The sequence below is a fragment of the Corylus avellana genome, chromosome ca3, assembly GCF_901000735.1.
Source record: "Corylus avellana chromosome ca3, CavTom2PMs-1.0".
NCBI classification, from domain to species: Eukaryota; Viridiplantae; Streptophyta; class Magnoliopsida; order Fagales; family Betulaceae; genus Corylus; species Corylus avellana.
Genome location: NC_081543.1, coordinates 12,342,186 through 12,368,320, shown reverse-complemented (window position 1 = coordinate 12,368,320; position 26,135 = coordinate 12,342,186). Strand labels below are relative to the sequence as shown.

Genomic DNA, 26,135 nt, shown 5'->3' with positions numbered 1-26,135 from the left:
TGATTTATGATGGACCGACATATTTTATTGACGAACTCGTAAATACTTCTACCTAAGAAATTTTTTTTTTTCAGAATTCATTTATTCCTTTTAGTACTATATGTTAGTACTATTATTTTAAAATTAATAATAAATCAATAGTTATATGAAAGTTGTCGAGTGATGGGTCACCTTTAATCGTGTCTTCCCTATTCAATTCAACTAAAACAAAAGTACTTTTTTTTTAATCACTTTTTTTTTTTTGTATTAAACATTATGGAAAATAAGAGAAAAATAGAAGTGCTATACATTTTCTTTTCATCATTTTAATTTTTAAAATTATCATTAGATTTATCTAACTCACTTGAACTCATAAATTCAATTATAATTATAATTTTTTTTTTTTAAATCATTTTTTATAAACCAAAACTGATGAATACAGTCCATGCTCATTCCAAAAAAGGACAGAAGTTTTTTTTGGAGAAAATTTTATATAACCTAGTATAATAATAAGTGTCAAGTGTCATATTTTCTTTAATATTTTAAGAGTTATTTATTGTCATTTCACTAATATAGGAATTCAAACATTAATTTTTTAGAAAAAAAAAAAAAAACGACTGTAGTCACTTTTGAGAGTAAATTAAGGAAATTTCGGAAATTTGTGCAAAAAAAAAAAGAAAAAAAAAAGAAAAGAAAGGCAGTTTTATTGAAATTCTGTATCAGTTTATAACTTTAAACGCCAAAATAGATGGCCGGCCTCCGGCCGGTCCACAGAAGGTGGGTCCTAGTCTCGAAAGTCCAACCCCGTGTCGGATCGTCCCGTTTATTAATCAACACTTGACCCGGGGAAACCCTCCAACACGTTACGCGCACATGCGAAGACTTCACACGTACGAGACCCAAAATCCCCCGCGTCCCCTTCTTCCATACACAATAATCATTATAAATAAAATAAAATAAATATCTCCCTCTGCTCATTTTCTTTCACGAAGACTTGCAGCAGTCGAAGGCGCTCTTGCTCTGGTTCTCGGAAGCGATTGAAACGATGTCGGTCAGTAGTTCTCTACTCTCTATACGTACATCTCTACGGGTTTGTGTATGTGTTTTTTGATTTCTTAGGGTTTTGAGAGCGTTGTCTCTGTGGCTTTGATTGATTGTTTGCTTACTCAGTAAGTTTGGTGTTTGACTCAGTGATTCGCACAGATCTGTGGTGCTTGTTATTGCTTCTTATAGTAGATTTTGTGCAATTAGGAGTTTTGCTTGATTAGAGAGTTGAAATGAAGTGTATGTTAGAATGTGTAGTTGTGCTGTGCTATTTCTGGAATGGTGCGACTCTTTTTAACCTAATTCAGATTAGATTTATATAATTGCTTATTGTTTTAGTTCTGAAACTGCCTTTTTTTTTGGTTTGTAGAAATGCTCGTTCGTGTAACTTGAGTATCTTATTTTGTTCTCGGCTATGCTGCTTGTTCTTTCTACTGTTCTTAGTTTTGTTTCTTGAATAAAATTCTTATTGATCCAAAAAAAAAAAAAAAATGTATGTTTGTGTATCGATTGCGTTATTAAGCATGGATGTCCTGCTTAGAACTCCAGAGTATTTCATGGCCATGATGGTTATCAACTGCTTCGCAATGGAGATCTAAGTGAATTCAATGAGAACTCTATATATATATATATATATTTTTTTGTGTTGCTTAGCATACTTTGTATAGGAGACTGAGTATTAATCATGCTGTTGGATTTTTAATTTTGGCTTTGTATTAAGAAAGACTTTCTTTTCCATGACATTGTGCACCAAAATAAATGGAGAGATTTGCATCCATGTTTCTTCAAATCTCTCTATTTATTGAAAACCTACTTGGGTTTGAAGAAACATGTATGCAAATCTCTCCATTTATTTCGGTGCACAATGTCAAGGAACTGGCAGTCTTTCTTTGATCAGATTTCTTCTGTTCTTTTCAGATTTGATTATTCAGTAAATTTAAAAAATAATACCAAATGGGTCATTCCATTGTTGTTAATGTTTATATTGGGTGGGGGAGATTATTGGATTTGATTCTTACTGTGAACTCATAAAAAGAAATATTCAAATGGTTATTTTGACCAAAAATATTATTTAATGAAATGGTTTTTAGTAATTTATTGTATAGATTATGGCCTCTCTGCGAGTTGGTGAGATCAGAAATTCCTATGTGTGTACCATTTATTAATTGAAGACAAACTTTGCTCAATCTCAAATCTCTAGAATGCTAGATGCTTCCCTTTTTTATTAATTAGTTCATTTTTGAAAGAGGCAGCCTTAATGGGATTGAAAATTTTATAGGCATGATAGTCATAAGTGGCAAATGTGCGTATTGACGAGGCATCAGGTGGCTTTACCAGAATGTGTCACATGATAAACTGGGGTTTGATGGAAATCATCATTTGAGAATCACTAATTATGAGAGAGAATTTTAGAAGAATTTCCCATTAAACTACTAAAAAGTATTGAATTTCAGCCCTAAAAAGCACTTTGCTTTTTTTACTTTTTCCAAAGTAGTGGTTCTAAAGGATGTTCATTCCACATTTTCCAACTTGGAATTGGAAAATTGGTGCTCTCAATTTCTCACAATGTATGAGCCTTTGCTTTGTTGGATTTTGAGTAGTTCTATCACTTATTTTTGGTATGAGATATTTTTTATTTTTTGATAAGTTTTTTTAGTATGACATCTTTGAAGCATAATCATGTATGCTTTACTAGTTTTCCTCGGTGGTGTTTAACTTATATATTTGCTCTTGTTGCAGGTAAAAACTGTTAGAGTTAGCAATGTTTCTTTAGGAGCATCTGAGCGAGACATCAGGGAGTTCTTTTCTTTTTCTGGTGATATCGAATATGTTGAAATGCAGAGGTTAGTTCCATCATTCCTCTCTCTCTCTCTCTCTCTCGGTTTCATTGTTAAATAAATACAAAGCTTATCAAATGCTTATGCAGTGATAATGAACGGTCTCAAATTGCATATGTTAGCTTCAAGGATTCACAAGGAGCTGAGACTGCAGTTCTTCTTTCGGTACTTTCACTTATGAGTACATATATTATGTTGGTGTATGTTTGGTGCCTTAGGCTTTGCGATATGAAGCTTCTAAATTATCAGAAGTGTACAGTGTTTTTTTTAATAAAAAAATTTATATATATAAATGGTGTGACGATTGAAGATTGCCTAAACAAAACCTGATATGTGGAGAACACAATGCGCATGTTAGTTGCCTGAGAGCCATGGCATATAGGGCAATTATTTGTGTTAGCTTCAATAAGTTTTAGTGCATTGATAATTGCAATACAGCTTTGTGCATGAAAACAATGATGTTTCCTATGTTTTCTTAATTGTTCTCAAGAAAAACAATAAAGAAAACAACATCTTCAGTTTTTGTTTTACAATATTTCAAAGATGATCCTAAATAAAAATGCATTTCTAAGATGGTACTAAACATGCCATGTGCCCTGGATTTAGTTACAACATGGATTAGAGGTTGTCAGTTATAAATCAGTCTAGGCTTTATGTGCAAAGATGCGATCTAAGGGGTGAGCAGAATTAAAAGAAATGAAATTAACTAAGAAGCATCGACACTGAACAGTTTTGTGTGTGGTTTTTAAAGCTAGTGGGAACATCCATTCTTGAAGAGTGAGAGATTCCAGAATAGAGATGATATTGTACAAAATGGTTCTGTATTTTCCTATGTAATGGATCTCAGAGGGGAAACATAATACAAATTCTATTTGTTGTTTTTTTCCTATAAAAAAAGTTCTTAAGGAAGATGGCACATATAAGAGTGGGGAAACTGACTTCTCAAAGCAGAGCATGATAAAACTAAAGCAAGAATAAAAAGTCAGTTAGGAATATAGTTTCATATGAAGTTTCTAGAAGGAGAGCATTCTGTTGGGACTAACCTATCTACTTCCTGATTGCCTGATCTAGGAATCTGGAGAAGTGACCTTTAATGTAGAGGCTGTATTTATCATTCTCTCAATACTTTTAAATCTTTTAGGATTTGAAAAACCAAGCGATATTTTCCCATTTGGTCACCTTTTTCACTTGATATGCCATGTTTATATAGGTTTATTGATAGAATAAGATAACCAGTTCATGTGCCTCTTGAATGTAATTGGAGATTTTCACTAGAAGGGTAAGCGTAAATTTTGAACTTTTATATGCAGAACTTCGTGAGTAAATTGTCTGTGTTGAGTAAGTTCTGGCCATTTGGCTTTGCACCTATGCCTGCTCCACATTAATAGCAAGAATTTGAAGGTGTTGGTTGTTTTAGTTAGGGGATGTAAAAATTGGACTTTTATCATGCCTTGTCGGAAATAGACCTTTTCTGATTGAGAGTGAACAGCAAGCAGGCAGAATACATTATTTTTCACGAGGGTCACTGAAGTAGGGTATGCGAGAAAAGAATGCATAACTTCTTCAGCATAGTGTATGCCTTCTTCACTTTCTTCTTTAAATATAGTCTTCACATTGAGGGGGTTGGCCTTGAATAGTATTGTTCCTGTGTAACCATATTAAATGTATGGTATTAGCTGCAAACAATAAAAAGAAGTGAGATTCATCAGAACTTATTTTGAGGAAAAGAATAGAGTTTAGGATGGTTCTTATCCAAGATGTGAGGTATTTATCAGAGAATTCAGAGAAATTCGAGGGCTAAGGGGATTTCTTTCACATTACTCGAGAGAAATGGCGGCTCAAGAAAAGGTGCTTATGAGTTTCTACTTCTGGATGACATAAGTGGCATATGAGATCATCTTCCTCTAATTGGATGTAAGGTTGCTCCACCTATTGCTTTTCAAGTCCTAAATTGGCTGGACTTGGAGGTGGGGACATGTTTGATTTTTGTGGGTCATAGTGCATTCTTTTTTGAAATGATGGCTTTCATAAGAGGTGGATTGCACCATCATGTTTGTACAAGTTTCTGGTGTAATATATATAGATGAAAGATTCTGAGGGGCACTTTAGTTTTGGTTGTAAGCTTTTGTGGCATATGTTTGAATTCTTTTTGTTGTAGTTTTAAGTATCATAACTAAATGCTCCATCTATTGAGGATGTATGAGCCTATAATGGATAGAGATATCTGATCACATGCTTTATATATACAATCTCTTGCCTATAGTTTCGGTTTTACCTAGTTATACTATTGGTTTTTACAACATTAAATTGGTGACCTTATGATACATCTCTGTATGATATGCACTGTTTCCTACTCTACAATGCATATGAAACTTTCACTTCAAATGCATTTTATCTCAGGGAGCAACAATAGTTGATCTGTCCGTCACCATAACTCTGGACCCAGATTACAAGCTGCCATTTGTTGCTTCAGCACCCCCTGTAAGCGTTGTTGACAGAACTGCTGTTATACTGCATAAACCAGAGTGACCCTGACCTGATTTTTTTTTTTTCAAATATCTGCAGGCAATAGAAAACAAAACTCCAGGTGGTGCTGAATCTGCTTTTAGGAAGGCGGAGGATGTGGTTAGCAGTATGCTTGCTAAGGGCTTTATCTTAGGCAAAGATGCAGTCAATAAAGCAAAGACCTTTGATGATAAGCACCGGTTATCATCAACGGCCACAGCTAAAGTTGCTTCTATCGACCAAAAAATCGGGCTCAGTGAGAAAATAAGCGTCGGAGCTTCTGTGGTCAGTGATAAAGTACGAGAAGTGGATCAGAAATTTCAGGTTTCAGAGAAAACCAAATCAGCATTTGCAGTAGCAGAGCAAAAAGTGAGTACTGCCGGATCTGCCATAATGAAGAACCGCTATATATTAACCGGGACTTCATGGGTGACGGGGGCTTTCAGCAAGGTTGCTAAGGCCGCTGAGGAAGTTGGACAGAAAACAAAAGAGAAAGTGGGTATGGTTGAAGAAGAACAGAAAAGAAAAGTGGAGGATGACTACGCTCAGGTCCTTTCCGACTCTCCAAGAGCATCTGCACCAAGTGAGCAGCAACCTTCTAAGCCAGCACCTGCCCAAGGTTTAATCCTTTGACTTGCCACCACTGTAAATACAATTGTCTGAACTTTCTAGAATCTCCCTCTGGATTACTTGCTTTGTGTTTCTAGCGTGGGAAGTAGTGGTTGTAGGACAAATACCCAAATTGGTTGGTCATGATGCATTTTATATTTTGATTTTTCTTTATAAGAATGTTAAACTGAATGATCATGATGTTATTTTGACCATTTTTCCTCTTTTACTGTCCGATTATTTTTCAGTCTGGTTTTGGATTACATTCACATTAGCAAAAAATCTTAACGTGATTATGTTTTCTTATGTTACTTGTGCATATATGTGTATATATAAAATGGCACTGAAGGCATCTCACGGGAAGCAACTACATATCATGTAATGGTATGAAATGAAGGGTATGTTCTTTGCTCTGAAAGGAGTTTACCGATTATTCGATTACAGTGAAGGCGCTCTGCAACATTAGGTTATATATCATTACAATGGTATAAACCATGGACGTGGCTTAAAGTTCTATAGAAGTTTGAGGGTATTGAGTACCCTAAAAGAGCACCAGAAACAACCATGGAGATCCGCTTGGCATTCATTTCTCTCCCTCCCTTCTCCTTTCTCCTTTCTTGATTTGGCTTACATGCTCTAGTTTTAATAACAGGAAATCTGCTGTAGTTCATCATCGGGCTGTCAGCATTGGAAGCCTCTCAAAATTTTTTAAAGTTAATTATTTTTCAACCCATATGCGCGGGTCACCCCTTTCCCTTTTCCTCTACGCCCTCCTCTGCATCTCATCTCCAATGCGGAAGACGGCTCCAGAACGGATATGGCTTTTAGCTATTTGGTAATCAGCCAAAGAAGCATTAGCCAAAACCAGCAACCCAGAAAAATAGGTAAATAGACATTGAGAATTTTGTTATTATTATTGTTGTTGTTTTGTTAAAGTTTAGGGGATAATGGGAAAGACGTGAAATTTAATATTATAAAAATTACTTGTGTTGATAACTCATTTAATATATAGTCTGACATTTCAATACTACCAACTGGGCAGCCTAGATTTATAAGATAAATGTTAATGAAAGAAGAAAAGTTGCTCGAGACCGTGGATGCCCCATCCATGATTTGGGCATGCCTAAAACAAACATCAAGGATAATGGGGTCGGTTTGTCGGTTAGATTAGGTTTGATGGATATGATTGTATACACAATTATACAATTTAAAGCAACTGTATAATGAAGAGAGAGAAGGAAAAGATTAGAAGATTGAGAGCTTGGATCATATTGGACCCATACAATACATAAATAGAAAATGGCATTAAGAATTATTGTTATTATATCTTAAATATCGGCTTTGTTCGATAAAAAATTTTTTTTCTCTATTGTTTTGTTTTGTTAAAAAAAAATTAACAAATAATTCAAAATACAAAAATACTTCAAATTATTTTCATTTTTATGTCACATCATAATACTCTTTTCAAAAAACAAAAAAAAAAATCATCTAAATCGTATTAACAAACGGAACCAATTGATTATTTGTAAATTATAATAAGAATTCGAACTCAAGACTTTTGTTAATTGTGATATTATGTTAAATTAAATTATTACTTATTTTAAAAGTTTAAATTAATAAAAAAAATTAAATTAAATACCTAAGTAGATAAAATAAATAAATTTAAATATTTGATTAATAATTTAACAAATAAAGCAACCCTAGAGATGGGAAAATGAGTATCCTGCTTATTTATGTAATTTTCTTGTGGCCCGTTTGGTGAAGCTATTTTTGTAGATTATGATTTTGTATTTGTGTAAAAGCACCATGCGGCCACCTTTCACTTGAGAGGCACCCCAAGACCCATGTGCTTTCTCAAAAGCAGCCGTGGCTTTTAATGTCAATGAAATGATGAAGTTCTCCTAATAAGTAATATCCTTACCCTTTTATCAATGCCCCGCAAAATTAGCTTGCATTTAAGAAAAAAGGGCAAAAGTGGCTTCTCCACCAAACCCACCGAAAAATCAAGGTTAAGTTTGTTATTGTCTGTTATTTAAACAAGTGTTCTAACCTGATGTTTTTGTTTTTATTTTTATTTTATAGGATTTATATTGAAAAATAATTTCTATGAAATATATCTATTTATTTTGAGAAAACACAAAATAGATGTAGAGTTGATGTCTTACTTTTATATATATATATATATATATATATATAAAGAAAAAGAAAAGAAAAATGGTTGTCTGACTACCTTCAATGTGGAGAGGGGTGGTTGTGTAGCCACCCCTGTTTTGGTCGAGGTGGCCGTATTGATGTAGCCATTGCGATCTAGTTAGGTGGCTGAATGACCACCTAACCTACTGTGGTAATTGTATGACTACATCTGAAAATATATGAATGGTCGTGTAGCCACCCCTCTCCACCGATGTGCCGGCCTAATTATTATTATTATTTTTTAATTTGTTAAGTTTTTTTTTTTTTTTTTTTTAAAAAAAAAACAAATAAGTTAACCTCTACCTTGCAAAAGTTAAGCATATTTTTTTGTTTGTCAAAATACTCATACAAAAAAGGGTGTGTAGTCCAACCTAGCATATTGTTTTGGCTTGAAGATAGGACATAATATATGCAATGGTGTTCTAAAAGGCTAAGAACCTTGGAGTGCATTGGATCTACAAAAGCCATGAAAAACAAAGAAGCATATATATTAACTAATGCTGAATTATTCTTCCTCTCCTATTTTAATGCTGGCGAAAAAAGAAACCTATCTTAACTCTTAAGTTTCCAAAACCACTTCCCACCCACTTCTCCAACTAAAAAAGTAATACGATTCCAGAATGAGAACAATATTTAATGACAATCTAGTTCAGTACTTTATGCTTGATTGTCAATAACTTATTTGTTTCAATGACAGTAGCTAAAGATGTCAATGCCTCCTAACTCGGTTGTAGTTTAATGCCTTTAAACTGATAAGAGAAAATTCAATGAATTCAGTCTATTAAACTGACACCTGTTAAATTAAGACCGAAATTAACGAATTTTTTTCTAACTCAATTTGGAAGAAGAGAATTTTTTATCTTTGTAAAAAATTCTCTACATGATATTATTATATTATTATTGTTTTTTTTTAAAAATTTTTTTTTAATTATATTATTATTGTTGTTATTGTTGAGTTGCACTCTTATTTGAATTGGTCTAGGATAGAAATCAGTGCTAAGATTTATGATATTATAAAATTTTACCTACTTTGGCCAATGGAAATCATATATAAAATTTATGAGTGTTAGGTTTTTTCTTCATTTTGTTGAATATTGTTTGGGCAATACTAAAAGCCTAAGTTTTTGCAAAGTGTTGAAGCAATCTTTGATGGCATTTTGCTCGTGGAAAGTTTCCATTCTTTTTATTATTATTATTATTATTGTTATTATTATTCATCAGAAAGTTTCCATTCTTTTCAAACTGCCCCACCTCTTGAATTCCATTGTATAAGACATGGCAAAATCCAAGAACCTTCCAAATTCTGGAAGCTGTGTATAACAACAACAATCATTCGGTATAAAGCTTTGGAATTTGTCACATACTACTTTGTAATCGTTAATGAGACCAAAATTGAAAAAGAACAAATAATATTTTTTTAAAAAAAAAATATGCACGTGGCAGGACCACAGCTAGACATGACAGACGAATATTTTCATTTTTCCCTATCAAAGTCAATTTCTTGAATATCTCAAATTTTGATAATCTTTTCCACTTTCAAAATTCTCGGTTTTGGGTACAATATCTTTTCAATTCCTTTGCATGAAAACATACTAGATTGCCAAATTTAATTGTATGCTCTATCTTATTTTAGAATTTATCACCAACTATAGCTAGTAAGTATGTCGGACAAAGTTTTCCTTTGATCCGGTTTATTAAATTGATATTTTTCTTTAAAATATGTAATTTTTACATACATTTTTAAAAAATATTCATGTTTTAAAGACAGATTTCTCTAACTTGCTATGAAAGTTGTCTTGAAGTACGTATACCCAGAATACCATAAGGCCAAGTGGCCCCAACCAAAAGTTTAGTGACTCAAAAGCAAGATCGGCCCCGACCTGAGCTCATCGAGCAAAGCACACACGGGAACCCTTCCCTTTGCTTGTGCCTCAAAATAGAAAAGGAAAGTAATTGTTGGCTATCCTCCTAGAAGAGTTGTCCTCCGAGACTCGCCCAATAAGAAAAAAAGGGTCGACGGCTCCATAATCATAGCAAATAAAAATCACTACATTTAATAGACGATACCATGTTCCACGAGACTTGCCTTACCCGGCATACCAACCAATCAAGGGACAAGCAATCCCTACAAAAGGCAAGTAAAGTCGTAGCCCAAGTATGTTTTTCTAATCCTTACTCATATTCGTACTCCATTCTCTCTAATTCATCCTCACTAATTTAATCATCAAAGATGATTTCACCACCACCGTCGACATGTCACTATAACCTTTGACTTTTTTATAAGATTCCAACACCATTTCTTAACCACACGAAAACCCCAAAAGAACATTTCAGAATTTTGAGGTGCAACTTAAAACATAAACCAATTAGAATGCATGTTGGGTCAGAGCTAATCACTATGTACGTTCAAATCGAGTCATTTATTACATACAAGGAAAGATTTGTCCAAATGGGCCTTCTTCCTTCTATTTATTCTTTTTTCTTTTTGGGGTCACGTAATTAATGGTATACACCCTTGACCCTACACATCCACATCTTGCTATCTAGGCTCTACCGAAAGAGACAAAAAAACTTAATTCAACTATAATAGGTAACCCCCCCATATTTATTGAAGTAAAACTTTTCATTATTTAAGGGTTATTGGTTTAAGGGTTACATATATGTATATACATGGTTATTTGTAATATTCATATCTGTAAAATACGAATATTATTTTTAGATATTTGCATTAGCATTCGAATCATGTTTTATAAATAGCATCTACGGTTATTGTGATTATTATTTGCTATCTGCATATTAGATAATGGCTTTTTTGTGTGCCTAATTTAGTCTCTTTGGGTCTCTATTAGAGCTTATTTTAAACAATTTAGAAAATAATGTGAGCCGCTTTTAGTGTTTTTAGCTTGTTTTAATTTTTTTAAAGCCCTAATGTTTTGAAAATATATTAATTTCATATTACTTTTAAAAAATAATGTAAACATAACCTATACCTAATCCAAAACAACATCATTTTGATACTAAACACTAAAACGGTGTCATTTTGGCGAATTTATTAAACATAATATATATATATATACTCCATCCTAAAACCGCTATCTAAATCCGTATGTGCGGATAGTGATTTTTCTTAACCACATCCGCATGTGCGAATAGCAGATAGCGAATGTGAACAGTTAATATTCACCCACATATACACTCCTATATTATAGAAAAAAAATTGTTTATGGTACTACAATTTTTACTACAAATTCTTATAAATTTATGTAATAATTTATATTTTAATAGTGACTGATATGCATGATAATTATGACTGCTCAGTTAATTTGTAAAAAAAATTATAGTAAAAACTGTAATATTACGCTTATCCATATTTTTTAATTAACCCTGCTCATATGGAGAAGGAAAAACACAGCCTGGAAACAATCACGAGCACATGTCGTCTAGCCTGCCTCGTGATAGTGGGGACAATTTTTTTTTTTTGTTTTCGTTTGTTTGAAATGGCAAAAGTGTGGGACCCGTAGGGGGCATTATCATTAATTTCATTGAAAAGAAAGGTTGAGGAATAGCATGAGATAGCGCTGTCTTTTCCGGTCCATTTGAATAAGATATTATTATTATTTTAGTTATTTTTATTTTTTTATAGTTTCAGAAAGGATAAAATTATCCATTCAATATAATTAACTAGATATTATATTTAAATTGGAGATGATTTTAATTCCATATAATTTTACAAATTAACTATTAAATTTGTCAATCTTACAAAAAATCTAATGATTAATCTATTAAATTTTTAGAAAAGTATGAGCAAAATAGAAAGAACTTATTAATCACTAATTTTTTTTTTTTTTTTATATGTCTACATAAGAGAAGGGGAGCGAGATTCGAACTAATGACCTCCGCTTTATAAAGCGTAATCTTCAGTCGATTGAGCTACCACTTGAAGACATAACAATTCTCTCTTTATTATATTATTCACACAAAATCTCCCCCTCTCCCTTGTGGCTTATAGGCTAATTACTTATTAAAAATAAATAAATAAACCATGCTTAATCTTACCGGCCACGGAAAGCACTCTCACAATCCTTGTTGAAATGGTTTATTCAACTAATCTTTTCACTAAGTTTCTTTGGAATTTAATATAATATAATATATTGAAATTCTACTTGTACAATATTTTATCTCCATGAGAATGTATAGTTGACGATATCATTTTTTTATTAATTATGGAATGTCACAGTCAATTTGTAAAAGAATTTATAGTAGAAGTTGTAATAGTCTTAATAGCTTCATGTTAATTTAATAAATTTAATTGAAAAAAAATTCTTCCCAACTCATTTTGAAAAAAAAAAAAAAAAAAAAAACTGTCAATGACTATAATCTACTTGAATTTACATAGTGTAGGACATATCGATAACAACCAATCATGAGGTGAACCTACTTTTACCCTTCTTAATCTACCCTTCAATTTTCAAGGCCATCCAATCTTTTAATATTATTAATGTATTCTATTGATCAACCATTAGGGTTACTAGAGTCTGCTCGATGTATTTTGAGGCATAAGGCGACAAGTTTAATAATATTAAAGTCATTTCTTTAATAAGTGGAGGATTAGGTTTTTAAGAGAATCAAATAATTAATGCCTTTCTCTAATTGCTTGTTACTACAATGAGAAGAGTAATTCTAAAAATTCATCTCGTGTCCCTAAAAAATGAGGTGATTTTTAAAATTACAATTTGATTAAAATCTAATAATGATCAATCACAAGCTTAATAGTGATTTTAAGAGCCAGATCATCTTTGGATGGACACAAGAGGGACTTGTAGCATTACTCGAATGAGAAAGCTTAATTAAAGAATATTGGTTATAACTAGGACTTTTAAGTGTTTTTGAATTGAATAAGTATTTATTAGTAATTTTTAATTAGGAGACTTATTTAATTGAAAGCCTTAATAGACTGAACATGATCATCTTCAGTTCAAATGAACTGGATAATATTCAGATAGTTATAATGAAGAGGTATTTTTATCTTTTCACTTTTTTAGAGGACAAAAATACACTAACTAAATATTCTCTAATTCAAATGAAATAAAATTTTTTTGACGCAAATACTATACATAAAATAAATAAATAATCCAAAAAACAAAGACGAGAAAAATTCAACAAAAAAAAGAGGCATCACTTCGTTCTATTCTATTTTTAAAAAATATATATATATTTTTTTCATTTTTATTTGTTTTTTTATGAGCGTAAAATGTAGTTGTGGCTTATCATAATATAGAACAGTGCCACTTGTCATAACAGCGTGGCAAGTGATCGTCATCGGCAACCGCATTATTAATGTCCGAATCGAATAATGCAAAACTTAAGCCCAACAAAAGCAAAGCCGAAGGAACAAAAACTTAAGCATACTTCCTCACCCACCGACACTTTGGTGATATACTTCCCCCATCATACCATCTCCATATTATGACGCGTGTAACAACTACAATCCCTCGCGCCTACACCTTAGGGAAAGAAACGTTTTTTATACATATTTTTTAAGGTATTTTTATTTTTTGTTGGAAAAAAACAAACGATTCTATTGAATTATTTGTTGATGTTTTTTATGATTTGAACAAATAATATAAAAAAAACTTCAGAATAAATGACCTCAAAATTAATTATTGTGAATCTTGATCTGAATCTCTTATTATTGCTGACGTGTACGCAGAAGAGCCCCGGAGCACGAAAGTTCCGAGCATTGAGCGGTGAGGTAGCATGCTCACTGTAAGAACCTGGTACCAAAAGGACAGCTTTCCAGCTGGCATCTCCAACCGCAAACCGAGGACGCAGTAACGGTCCGATTTCCAGCTGTAGTCCAACAATAACACCCAGCGCAAGCTAGCCCGCTCCATGCTATTCTACGCTTTCGCGGACGCGCACGTTATCACACGCCCCCTCGCAAAAACAAAAGAACACTTGGAAAAAAAAGCTATACAAATCCGAATAAATACTTTGGAATTTCTATTATTGTGATCTGATTGATTTCTATGTTCGTCTACAAATCCGAAACAAAGCGCCACACGCGCTTACCCAATTTGTTCACAAATATAAGCATGCAGTGAATGAATATACACGCGCGAGGAAGGCTGAAGAAAAAAAAATTAATGAAAGAAGATGGGAGCGCACGTGTGAATTCTACCCAGAGAGTCGCACGTGCGAAACCGGAACAAAATGCGGCCTAGAAATCAGCGACTTTTCGGTGGGAGCGGGATTTCGGGGAGCGTTTTTCAATCTCTTGCAAGTTGCGGAGGCTTCGGATCGCCAAAACATCGCCCTTTTTGATCTCATTAAATCGCCCGACATCGTTAATCTCGGCCGAGTCTGCGGGGAAATTGAAAGAAGCGAATAAGGTAAAAAATAATTAAAAAAAAAGAAAAGAAAAGGGAAATCTCAGAATCTGCATTATACCTAGGTGCTTCGCTGGTAGCTGAAAACCATTGAACTGAGCCAAATCTGGAACAAAACGAACGGCGAGGATCAGACAAAGATGAAAAGCCGAAAAGAATGGTGGGCCGTTGATTGTGAGGAGGTACGTACCTGACTGGGAGGGAGTGTGGGAGCTGAGGTAGAGGATGAGGAAGCAAAGGAAGGTGAGGACGGGGATGACGTGGATGAACTTCTCTGGCCTCTGCGGCGGCGAGAGCGGCAGCGATACACGGTGAGGCTTTGTCGCTTTGTGTTCCACGTCGTCGTCGCAATTGTTGTCGTCTCTGTCTCTTTGCTTTGGCTCCTCGATTATGAGAGTGTCGTCCTTGGCTGCACCGCCATGGCCGTGGTGCTTGGAGACTGGGGAGCCCAGAGACTGTCTTTGCATGATGGCGTGTAGAGAGAGAGAAAGAGAGAAGAGAAAGAGATGTTGCTTAGTGAGGCGTAGTTGTGTTTCCGGGCTTTCAATATGACTTTCTTTATGTCCCTTTCTCTCTCTCTCTCTCTCTCTCTCTCTCTCTATCTTTTCTTTTTTAAAAAAAAAAAAGAAAAGAAAAGAAAAGAAATGTTATCTTTCCTTATTCATTTGAATCATTTCTCATCCAACTTTTTTTCAAATCTATGGTTAATTTAAACTCAATGATGAATTTAAGAAAGAAAGAGTTTTGATAAGAGTGGAATTTAAATTTTTGAAAGAGTAATGTTTATCGTTAAGAGAAACTGTCATACTCTTATCATACAACTAAAATGAGATCATTTTTATACAACTGGAATCATCAAATTAAATAACATTCATATGTTTTTTTAGATAAAGCTAATTGAGGCTAAAATAATGGGTACTGATTTTAATTTAATATTAAGGCGAATCTTCTAAAAATAGTAATGGAATTGGGGGGGGGGGGATTTAATTAGTTATTTGTGAAATTCATGGCTAGTTTGGTTTAGTGGGAAGCAAATGTGGGGATTTCTTTGGATCTGTCTCTATAGTGCCGTCGGGTTGGCTGTAGGATAACGGTGCTTAGCTGTTAAAGTGTTTTGCGGATTTTGCCAATAGATATGCTAAAGCATAAATGGAAGAGAAATTAGGTGGGTGTTGGGGCTACAGGTAGGAATGCAACTTTGAACGGATATCCTCGTTGCAAAATAGAGAAGTGTTAAAGAGTCAAATAAATAAATTTAAAAAAAAATTTTAAACCGAGGTGATAAGGGTTTTTTAAATTTGCGAATTTTGCGAACAGATATGCTAAAGCATAAAATGGAAGAGAAATTAGGTGGGTGTTGGGGCTACCAGTAGGGATGCAATTTCAAAACAGAGAAGTGCTAGAGAGCCAAACAAATGAACTCATAAAAATTTTTAAACTGACGTAACAAGGATTTTTAAAGAAAAATGCTAAAATCTAATAAAAACTCCATATTTTGTCTATAAAAGTATATGTGGCAAGATGTTACATTATCTTTTTTGTGGAGGAAAAAAGATAAAACAAAAAGAAGATGTGACATCTTGTCACGCAAACTTTTATAGACAAAATATAGTGTTTTTATTAGATTCTAGCATATCTCGTTTTTAAATTAAAAAAATACAATTCCCTCTCCATTGTCTGCTATTCACGACCTGCCACGTCAGTTTGAAATTTTTTTTTAGTTCATTTGTTTGGCTCCCTCGCACTTCCCTTCAAAACATCAACAAACACAAAGCCCTTTTCTGTTGGGCTTGGGCTTGGTTTCAAAATTTCCAGCTTCACTAGCCTTGAAATTCCTACAAACATTTGGAAAGTGTTTTTGTTTTGTTTTTGGGAAAAAATAATTTGAGCTCAATTTTTTCTTTCATCAGCCAAATCAACAAATTCCCAAGTCTTGTTTTATGTTTTATTTTTCCCCAAGAGCCTTGATTTATTCGTCCTTGGCTGCACACCATTCATTATTAACTTGAGTGAATTGACATCTTTCAAACTACTCTGTATCTCTTTCAAGTCCTCTCACTTTTTTTCTTTCGGTGGTATTTTAGAAAAAGAAAAATATGAAGAGCTTGAAGAGTTAGGTAAGTAGTGGGCTTATTGTAAGTGTGACAGGACTTGAAGAATTAGATGAGTGAGTTTCACCTTCGTGCTCTATTGAATCATCCACCAAATCATCATTATCTTGAATTGTAAAAGAAATATTGTAACCTTGTCCTATATTGAGAAAATAAGTAGCTCATATAAAGTAAATAGTTTTTAAAAGATATACATGAATGTAAAGTCTCACAATAACTTTTATAACTAAATTTAGAAAAATTTTAAATTAACTAGTCATTTTGAGTGATAGCACAAATGTAGTTAGTGCTTTACCTAAGTCATTACAAATATGTTGCTGCTCATTACAATTCTAAGCATTTTTCTCATCAAACAAATCACTGACTAAAAAAGTTTTATTTTTTTATGGGAGGATCATTACACTAATATCCTTTAGTTTCCATCTACTATAACCCACAAAAATATTCATTTCACATTATTATCTTCAAGTTTCTCTTTTGAAAAGGAATATGACCATAAGAAATACAACCAAAAACCAAGAACTAAGTAATACATCATCATCTGTTAGCGCACTTAAATCCTTAAATTCTCACAACTTAAAAAATACAAAACAACAACATTTTCGGCACCGAATCGCCGATAAATCAGTGTCGTGTATAAACTAGTGTTTAGGTACATGTCGAATTTTTTTTTTTAAAAAAAAGGAGGTGACATTTTGTGATGAGCCTAGCTAGGATTTGGTCAACATTAAAGAAATCTCCAACTAAAAACAATAAATGATACTAGAACAGGTAATATGGAACGATGAAATCCCCAATAAGGTAAAAATACAGCTATAAGAAGTTTAGTAGAACAAAACGACCCAAACTACTAGGAGACAATCGAATCTGATTGAAAATTCTAAAAAGTTACAAAACAAGTACATTACAAATTAATACCCATGCCAGCCACTGAGAAGATCCGAGTTTGCAAAGTAACTCCATCATAGTTCCTCTTTACTTAGCCATAAACACTCCAACAAGAAAAACATACTCACAAACAATAGCACGATTGGGTATAAAAAAGAAAACAGTTTCAAAACACTAACAATAAGAAATTTTTAACTTGCAAATACACCAACAAAACATGTGCACAAGATCGCTTTTAACTGTCACAGATTCGATCATGTATGTAAGCTTACCAAACCAAGTTCTAAATATCTTAATACGACGTTAAAACAAAGGTCATTATCTAGACAGGTCTCACATGTATTCGAGCTAAAATGCATGAATCCCTGTAGAAATTTTAAGTTGTACTGTTTATAGAGACTTGTAGATGGTGAAACTATGGTTGTTTTTAAGCCACCAAAGGCAAAAATAGTTATGGATGCAGGCATATATATATATTGCAAGCTACTATAGAGCCAGCTTGATCAATAACGTCAAAATGTTTTCTAATAAAAAAAAAAACAAAACAAAAGGAGAAGATCAAAGAAATATAATATCTTGATTCATTTGAAGAATGTAGCTTTAGAATCTTACAAGACAAATTATTGGACTTCACATTGAGATGGATGATCAACTCATTTGACCCATAATGGTTTCCACTTCTGACTTAAAGTATTATTTCTTTACTCATCATATATCTTTTTTGTCCTTGAATGTGAAGTTGGGGAGGGAGCAGGAAAGAAAAGCTAATGATGGCACTGTGTAAAAGACACTAAATGTTAATTAAACAAGATCTTCCTTGGATTCTTATCCTAATCTAATATCATTGTCTTGTAATCGCCTTTCAGAATTTGTATCATTTTGCTTATGCCAATTAAATGGCTTAAACTCTCCCACTTCTTGTAGCCTTACGAGAGAAGAAACTCATTATGCAAATTGTTGCTCTTGCTTTAGGTTTCTTTTTATTTATTAGTTTACTATTGTTGTCATTATTATGGTTTTCACTTTTCACCATTTGTTAGGCTTAACAGTGGTTTTTCTACTAATACCATAATATAACAGTGCAAGGTGCAAAATAGCAGATTCGATATTGATTTCTATAGTAAGTTAGTAAACATCCATACAATAGTAAATTAGTAAAGTCTCCACCAAGACCAATCTTATTCTAATTACAAAAGAACATTGCAAATCTCACTTGCTAAACCGGCAAAACCAAGGAATTTACAACTCCCAATCAAAAGACAGCAATATGTGCCAAATCTAGCAATATACATAAAAATGGAAAAAGAAATCAAAATCACTATTACCCTATAGTTGTGTAGGCTGTTACTAAAGTCCTTTAGTTTTAAAATACTTGAAAAGGCTAGAGAACTCACCTCCTCGTCATCTGCATCCTCATCTTCTTCATCTTCACCCTCACCCTCGTCTTCCTCATCCTCAATCAGATCATTACCTTCAAAACATGTTTCACATCTACACGCAATTCTGAAACTTACAACAAGAATACAGCTTATACTACACATAAAACATCACCTGGGCATCTATGCCTTGCATAACAAAATTTGTTTCCATGTTTTAACCACTTAAATTGTGTATTACCCATACAACAAGGACAAGCAAAACATTTCGTACTCCCCACAAACAAATCACTATACGTAAGAAAATCATTTATTGTCCAAATCAAGGCCACACGTATCCTAAATGTCTTTTTGGAGGACACATTTGACATCCCATAATTCCTTCAATTATGATATTAGAAGCTCTCGGTACATATCTATCTTGAATGAAGGTGAACTTGGGCTTGAAATAATCAAGAATAACATGAAAGATGATTGTTGCATGCATATCAAAGGAGGAAAATTGTATAGTACCAATATAATTGACCAAGTACAGTGAGTAGTGCTCATGTTGCCAAAATGATTAAATCTATATAATACTAACCCAAGCCTGACATTGAAGAGGCTAGAGGCAAAATCTTAGTATTGTGAATCATTTGACTTCCAGGCTAGATCAACGGTCAGATGCCTTAGTACCTCATCATTTGTTCGAACATTAGCATGCCACTTCATGCGTGAAGCAGTCTTCAATGACATAAACAACATTTGCAATCTTCAATGACTTACCTTCTCCGGTTTTCTTTTCGCCTTTTTAGACGACTCACCGAGACCATTGTGGAGCTTTCATGTATCGGCACCCTATTAACTGGAATGTTAGTAGCTCGACTAGTACTAGTCAAAACCCGTTCCCCATGAGCATACCAACAGGTGTAACCTTGCAAAATCCCCCAACTAATCAAATGGTCGTATACCACACTGAGCATTAATGTCTCAAATGGTCGTATACCACACCGAGCATTAATGTCTTGCGAATGCCACACCTCTTACATGGGCACTTAATTGACCCATTTGTAGTTGAGTTGTTACACGCAAGCCTCAAAAACTCGTTAACACCATCAATATACTCTAATGACTGTCTAGATGATCATCCAATTGTTGTCCATAACTTAACTACATTTGAAATTAATAATAATAATAAAAAAAAAAAAAAAAAAAGGAATTAGACCATCAAGGCCTCTTTTCTCGTTGTAATAAGGAAAAAAGAAAGGAACACAATAGAAGAACTTACTCTAGGTACAAGAAGTCTCGCAATTAAGTGTTGGTTATGAACTTGCTAGTTAACAATTAATAGAAGCTTCTCGATGGCAGGAAGTATCTTTAGCGCACAGTTGAGGGTAGGAAGAAAAAGAAAAGGCTATGAAGAACCTGATCAAGTTTATTAGTATTCTTGTCCAATCTGTGCCAAAACTTGTTTTTTTCTCTTTACAAAGTTTAAGAGTCCTATTAAAGAAATCAGTCTAACACATCATTGCTTCTTCTCTAAGGAAACAATAAAAGAGACTGATCAATTCTTTTGTTGAATTATATATAACAAGCAACCTCAACCACTATCTACATCATTTTCAAATTCCAAATAAACAAATTACATTCAAAACGAAATATTAAAATGTGTAATATTTTAACTGTAGGTGCATCTCATAGTCACAGGGTCATGACCTATGAGGAGGAATCATCTTCAATATAATCTGCAAGTAAAAATGAAAAAGAGTAAATTGTGTATGAAAAATAAAAATTAATAGAAATCTATACAGAACGATGAAGTGGCGCAGGGTTATGGTCATGTGTGTTTTGATAATAAAACGCCCACATCATCCTGTAAAATAATTTTGTAAGAATTCTTGGCAAGAAAAGCATTTTTCAAATGAAAACTATATATCTTCAAGTGCAATATCCAAGTATTATTCACATGGAATTGTGTGAACTATAATAAGAATTGTCTTGATTTTGAAATAAAAGAAAATTAGGAGAGTTTGAGGTTTTCTCACCTTCAGTCAATCAATATCGATAAAGATTATCACAAAGAGTTGAGATCTTGCCCAAATTTGCTAGCAATTTGGGCAAAGACATTGTGAAAGAGCATTTACATAAAAACTCACCTGATCAAATAAATTTTGGATCGCCAGACCACATCTTAGAACAGATGCGGTAGACTCTCAATTTCAACGACGAATTGCTGTCCATCGTATCAGGAGGGGTAGCTTGGGGCATGGTTTATGAAAGAAGAAGTTGCATACAGTACATATTGAAAATGCTTAGAATGCAACTTCTTCCTCCATAAATCAAGCAACAAACGACCACATACTCTAGATATTTGGACGAAATACATCACTTGATTCTCATAGAAGAGCTGGATGCGAAGGAGGAGGAACCAGTATTAGCGCCATTTATCTCTGATATTGATTCCTCGCCATCGTTTTCCAGCTCTTCCCAGAAGATCAAGTGAGGCCATGCTCTGCAATCTTCGATCGCCATCTCTCTCACTATCCTCTGTACCTCAAGAGCCAGAGATCCACAGCACGATCTATTAAACATTGAAAATGCTTTAGAAGTGGTGCGTGCCAGCTAGTTTTTTTTTGTCTTCACGTGCCAGCTACCTGTACTCTACCGTCGTAGAAACCAACAAAGCAAGATTCTGCCAGCTGGCCAAATCAAAATGAAATAGGAAAAAAAGACTAAAGACAACAAATATTTCAAAAACTCTGCCTTGTTTGGCATTCACGAGGCAGGTCAAATTAGTCCATAAAAGTTAATAAAATTTAACAAAGTTGATTTCTCGATGCTTGAGCAAAGGGGTGTCATTTATATAGAATTAAACATGGGATTCTTAATTTTTTTTGAAAAAGTCAAGATGCACTCACATGAGATGGTGAGTAGATGGTCTTGGGAATGAAGAGAAGCATTTCTGTAATTTTTAATATGTGAAACTCATTAACATATAAATTCTATATTTATTTGAACCAGCATTAAATGTGATGAATGATTTAGATTTAAAAATTTAAGAATCCTATATTTAAGAAAAGAGAAAATTATAGTTTACCCTCTAAAGTTGTCAGCGATTTACAATTCGATCTCCAAAATTTTAATTTTTACAATCCACCCCCCTAAAGTTTCAATTATTTTCAATTTAGCCATTCCATCAGTCAAAGCCGCTTTGACTAACGGAACAGTGATCACGTGCCACTGTTGACATTTTGGAGACCCCCATCCCCTGTTCTCTCTCTCTCCCTCTCTCTCTGTTTGATCATTTCTTTTTTGTTCAATATCAATTTGAAACCTTTCGAGCTAGATTTCATCCGATTCCAATTTGAAATTGCACGCTGGGACGGTGAGACCTTCCTCCAGCCATCTGAATCTTCTCCAATCTCAGGACTGACGAGCAGTTTTTCTTTTTTATTTTCTTTATATATATATATATATCCAAAGATTCTTATCTCATTCCATTCCAGTGGCTCGACCAGTAACCAATGGCGAAAACTAAAACATCCATGGTTTCCCAGTAGAACCCCATTTTGCCCAAGTTGTTGCGAAACCGGCAAAAAGAAGCAATTTTTCGCACAGCTTGCTAATTGTACAGGTCCCACTTCTATATATCCTATTTGGCCGAAGAAGCATCGGATAGGTTGGAGTTCTTACCTTCTTGGGACTCCATGGACCAAGATCTGCTTTCATTATATGGGCAATACCGATCTACTTTAGTATATATATATATATATATATATTCTTTTTTTATTCTCATCTGATATTCATGATTCTGAAGTTTAAAAAACTCAGTAATTTTTTTTTTTTTAAAAAAAAAACTCAATCAATTTACAAATTTTATATACTACCGATTTGTTCCTTATTTTCCCTACCGATCTGTTTCTTTTTTCCCTACCGATCAACTGGCTCAGCCAAAATAAAATTTTTGTTTTCCAATGAATTCAAAGCCAGAAAAAAAAAAACTTTCACAACCAAAGCACTCGAAATTCTCTTTTCTCTCAGTTTCTCTGCATCCAAACGATGATTAAATCTCAACCTCTCTCTTCGGAATTGGCCAGCCAGCATTAATATCAAAGGTGATCTTCGACATGCTTGTCGTCGTTCTCGGCAAACACAGGAGTGAGAGTCTGTGGGATGGGGGGCATTTTGGGTAGAAAAATGTTAGAAGTGATGGGAGCATTTTCGGTAGAAAAAGGTCAGAAGTGATCACGTGCGTCGCACGTGATCACTGTTCCGTCAGTCAAAGCGGCTCTGACTGACGGAATGGCTGAATTGAAAAAAATTAAAACTTTAGGGGGGTGGATTGCAAAAATTAAAACTTTGGAAGTTGAATTGCAAATCGCTGACAACTTTGAGGAGGTAAACTGTAATTTTCCCTTAAAAAAAATATGAGGATAGATCCTAATCCTCTATTTGGTGTTCTTTTGATCTTATATATATATATATATATATATATATATATATATTTGAGATTCAACTTTATATTGCTAGTAATAAATTTTTAAATTTGTGTATAAATTTTTTTGAGATTGAATTTAATTTTTAATTTTTTAAATATTGTTATATCCAATCCAGGAGCATATTTTTGGCAGACGTTTAAAATTAAAATGGTAAAGTCTATAACCGGAGAGAATCCTCTTCCAAAATTTTAGTTCACACTACGTTTCGATTATTAATGTTCATATTACTTTCCATTGATGATTTTAAAAGAATCATAAACAATTTATAACAAAATTCTCTTTAGTTCAAATGAACTGGATATTATAATATTCAGTACATTATAGTAGAGATGTATTTTTGTCTTTTCATTTTTTGAGAATACAAAAATACTCTTCCACTGTAACTAACTGGATATTCTATCGTTCAAATAACTAGCCACACAAGGTAGTAACAAGTGACAAGGGGGCTTGATGATTCCAAAATGACCATAAACAATTTGGGCTGCACAAAGTAGTAACAAGTGACAAGGGACTTCGATGATGAGGAACTTGAGGAGGAGGAGATGGTATTGTTAAGAACTAAACGGTAGGGGTGAAAAGATGGGTGGTTAGTAACTGTTCGCTAATCTCTAAGTGCGCTAACCGTTAATCGCTAACCACACTAACTGCTAACCGCTTCTGAAGACAGTTGGCAAAAATAGCTTTTCCACAGGCTACTATAAATTGGAACACTAGAACATTTTTTTCTAGTTTTTTTGACATGTCCACACAAGGAAAGGGGGAGGGAGGGATTCGAACTAGTAACCTCCGCTTTATGAGCCGTGGTTCACAGCCGATTGAGCTACCCCTTGAGAACACATTTTTTTCTAGTTGAAATGCTTTTTTTTACCAAAAATTCTCGGCTCAAAGTACCCAATCATACTAATTATCATTACTCAGTTGAAGGCTTATGGGCAAACTACAAATGCTGGATTGCTTCCTCTTCCTTAATCATAATGTTGTGCTTAAATCAATAAATCATATATATATAAAATAAACAAAAAAAAGAAGAAGGAAGAATTACAAGGATCTTTTATGGTTGAGCACCTTCTTCAACAGAGCTTCACGTCCAGGAAATGGATTATAAATGTCCATCGTCCCATCTTGACTATTTCCTCTATCATCCCTTTCATGAACTCTCCTCACATCACCTCCACTACTTTTCTCATAAACCTTATCTCGAACACCTACCTTGCTCTCCTTCTTCCCTTCTGTCTTCATCTTCACTCTCTCTCTTCTCTCCCTCCTCCTCTCTTGACCTTTCGATAAATCCTCAACCTTTTCCCTCTTATTCACACCCAAATCTCTATCCTTTCCACCATTTTTGCTTACTCTTGGAATTCTACCGCCATTAGAGGTACCCAGAAGCTCAAAACTCACTCTGCTCCAACCCACCTTATCTCTGTTATCCCAACCAAACCTTTCACTTATTTCCAACAGCTCTGAAACTGCGCTCTCATTTCTCATAGAAGTAATTATATTATTGTTACCGCTCAATAGATTCTCAGCAAACTCCCACTCGATCCGATCTTTGTAAACTGGGTCTTGGAGGACTTGGTCGGCAAGCTTTGCCCAACCCTCGAAGTCGCGGGCTCGGAGGTTGTCGGAGACCCATTTGAGGTAGGTTGAAGGGAGGGTTCCCAACATTTTTCCCTTGTGTTTTCCGAAGTCTATGACTCGGTCTCTTGCTGGGATTTCTGCATTGGTGGGTGCTCTGGATTTGAAAGAGCAATTAACGAGACTGAGAGAAGAAGAACGAGTGAGATGATGTGAAGGAAAAGCGTGGGAGAGAAAGAGGGTCATGGAGATTGGAGATGCCTCAATTTTTCCAATGAGAGGAGAGAAGAGAGGCTTTGGGCCTTGGAGAAGTGATAACGATACAAATTGAGGTAGGGTGAATAAAGGACTAAAATGAAACGGCACAAACAATGCGATTAGGGCGGGTACTGGACTAGAGGCCGGTCGACCTTTAAGATTTTAAGGCCGATTCATTTACGAAAATATTTATTCAAGTCGAGTTCGAGTTCGAGCCGAATTATAAAATGTGTGTTAAAAACTGACTTGTTAGAAATTCGGGTGAGTTCGAGCTTATTGAGAATGTTATTTAAGCCGAGTTCAACTCAAGCTCGAGTTAGGCTATTAAATATTAAGTAACTAAATAATATATTAGTTTATGAACTAACTAGATAGTATGTTAACTAATAGACACACATAAATATTAAGTAACTTATATAACATATATTATTTAATTACTAATATATATACTTAAATTTATGTAACTAATTTTTTGTAATATATATATATATATATATATATATATATATGAACGATCTAACAAGTCGAGCAGACGAGCCAGTTGAGTTTTAAACGAGCTGAGCTCACGAGCTCCTATTGAGTTTTCTCGAGCGAGTCAAATATCTATTATTTCCTAATCGAGTAGTTTTCTAAAATAATGAGCAGATTTGTATAGTATTAAGCTCGAGTTTAGGTTGAGTTAAACCGAGTGGGTTGACGAACAAACCGGTTTATTTAAATACTTAAATGGAATTATATATACATAGTGATAGCCTCTATGAGTGACGACTAATTGAATAAAAAAAAATTTAAGTAATAAAATTTGACACAAATTTAATTTTTTAATTATTTAATAGTTGATATAATAATTTACACGTAAATTATCATGTCAATTTATAATATTTTTACTAGC

The 26,135-nt window shown here is 33.9% G+C and overlaps 3 protein-coding genes and 1 long non-coding RNA gene across 4 annotated transcripts; 1 reads left to right on the top strand and 3 right to left on the bottom strand.

Annotated features, from left to right (window-relative positions):
- The first annotated feature begins 922 nt into the window (after positions 1 to 922).
- LOC132175683 (binding partner of ACD11 1-like) lies at positions 923 to 6,222 on the top strand. The gene is made up of 5 exons (XM_059587705.1): positions 923 to 1,030; positions 2,764 to 2,867; positions 2,951 to 3,026; positions 5,262 to 5,342; positions 5,427 to 6,222. Exons 1-5 carry the CDS (start codon positions 1,025 to 1,027, stop codon positions 5,997 to 5,999), a joined length of 840 nt encoding a protein of 279 aa, XP_059443688.1. The 5' UTR covers positions 923 to 1,024; the 3' UTR covers positions 6,000 to 6,222.
- A 7,924-nt stretch (positions 6,223 to 14,146) lies between these two features.
- LOC132175806 (uncharacterized) lies at positions 14,147 to 15,108 on the bottom strand. Its single transcript, XM_059587865.1, has 3 exons — positions 14,748 to 15,108; positions 14,619 to 14,663; positions 14,147 to 14,531 (listed from the first exon to the last, which is right to left on the bottom strand). Exons 1-3 carry the CDS (start codon positions 15,022 to 15,024, stop codon positions 14,389 to 14,391), a joined length of 465 nt encoding a protein of 154 aa, XP_059443848.1. The 5' UTR covers positions 15,025 to 15,108; the 3' UTR covers positions 14,147 to 14,388.
- A 2,319-nt stretch (positions 15,109 to 17,427) lies between these two features.
- Positions 17,428 to 21,470, bottom strand: LOC132176700 (uncharacterized). The gene is made up of 2 exons (XR_009439575.1): positions 21,068 to 21,470; positions 17,428 to 20,656 (listed from the first exon to the last, which is right to left on the bottom strand). It is a non-coding gene; the product is annotated as an uncharacterized LOC132176700 (long non-coding RNA).
- A 2,890-nt stretch (positions 21,471 to 24,360) lies between these two features.
- LOC132176090 (uncharacterized) lies at positions 24,361 to 25,344 on the bottom strand. Its single transcript, XM_059588214.1, has one exon. It carries the CDS (start codon positions 25,229 to 25,231, stop codon positions 24,449 to 24,451), a length of 783 nt encoding a protein of 260 aa, XP_059444197.1. The 5' UTR covers positions 25,232 to 25,344; the 3' UTR covers positions 24,361 to 24,448.
- Positions 25,345 to 26,135: the final 791 nt, after the last annotated feature.

What these genes read in the sequence shown, in the direction of transcription:
- LOC132176090 (XM_059588214.1), bottom strand. Translation starts at nt 25,231, where the DNA reads ATGACCCTCTTTCTCTCCCACGCTTTTCCTTCACATCATCTCACTCGT.
- LOC132175683 (XM_059587705.1), top strand. An exon ending in GAATATGTTGAAATGCAGAG is followed by an intron (nt 2,868 to 2,950) that starts GTTAGTTCCATC and finishes ATGCTTATGCAG; the next exon opens with TGATAATGAACGGTCTCAAA. An exon ending in TTGTTGCTTCAGCACCCCCT is followed by an intron (nt 5,343 to 5,426) that starts GTAAGCGTTGTT and finishes AAATATCTGCAG; the next exon opens with GCAATAGAAAACAAAACTCC.
- LOC132175806 (XM_059587865.1), bottom strand. Translation starts at nt 15,024, where the DNA reads ATGCAAAGACAGTCTCTGGGCTCCCCAGTCTCCAAGCACCACGGCCAT. An exon ending in CCACACTCCCTCCCAGTCAG is followed by an intron (nt 14,664 to 14,747) that starts GTACGTACCTCC and finishes GTTTTGTTCCAG; the next exon opens with ATTTGGCTCAGTTCAATGGT. An exon ending in GCTACCAGCGAAGCACCTAG is followed by an intron (nt 14,532 to 14,618) that starts GTATAATGCAGA and finishes ATTTCCCCGCAG; the next exon opens with ACTCGGCCGAGATTAACGAT.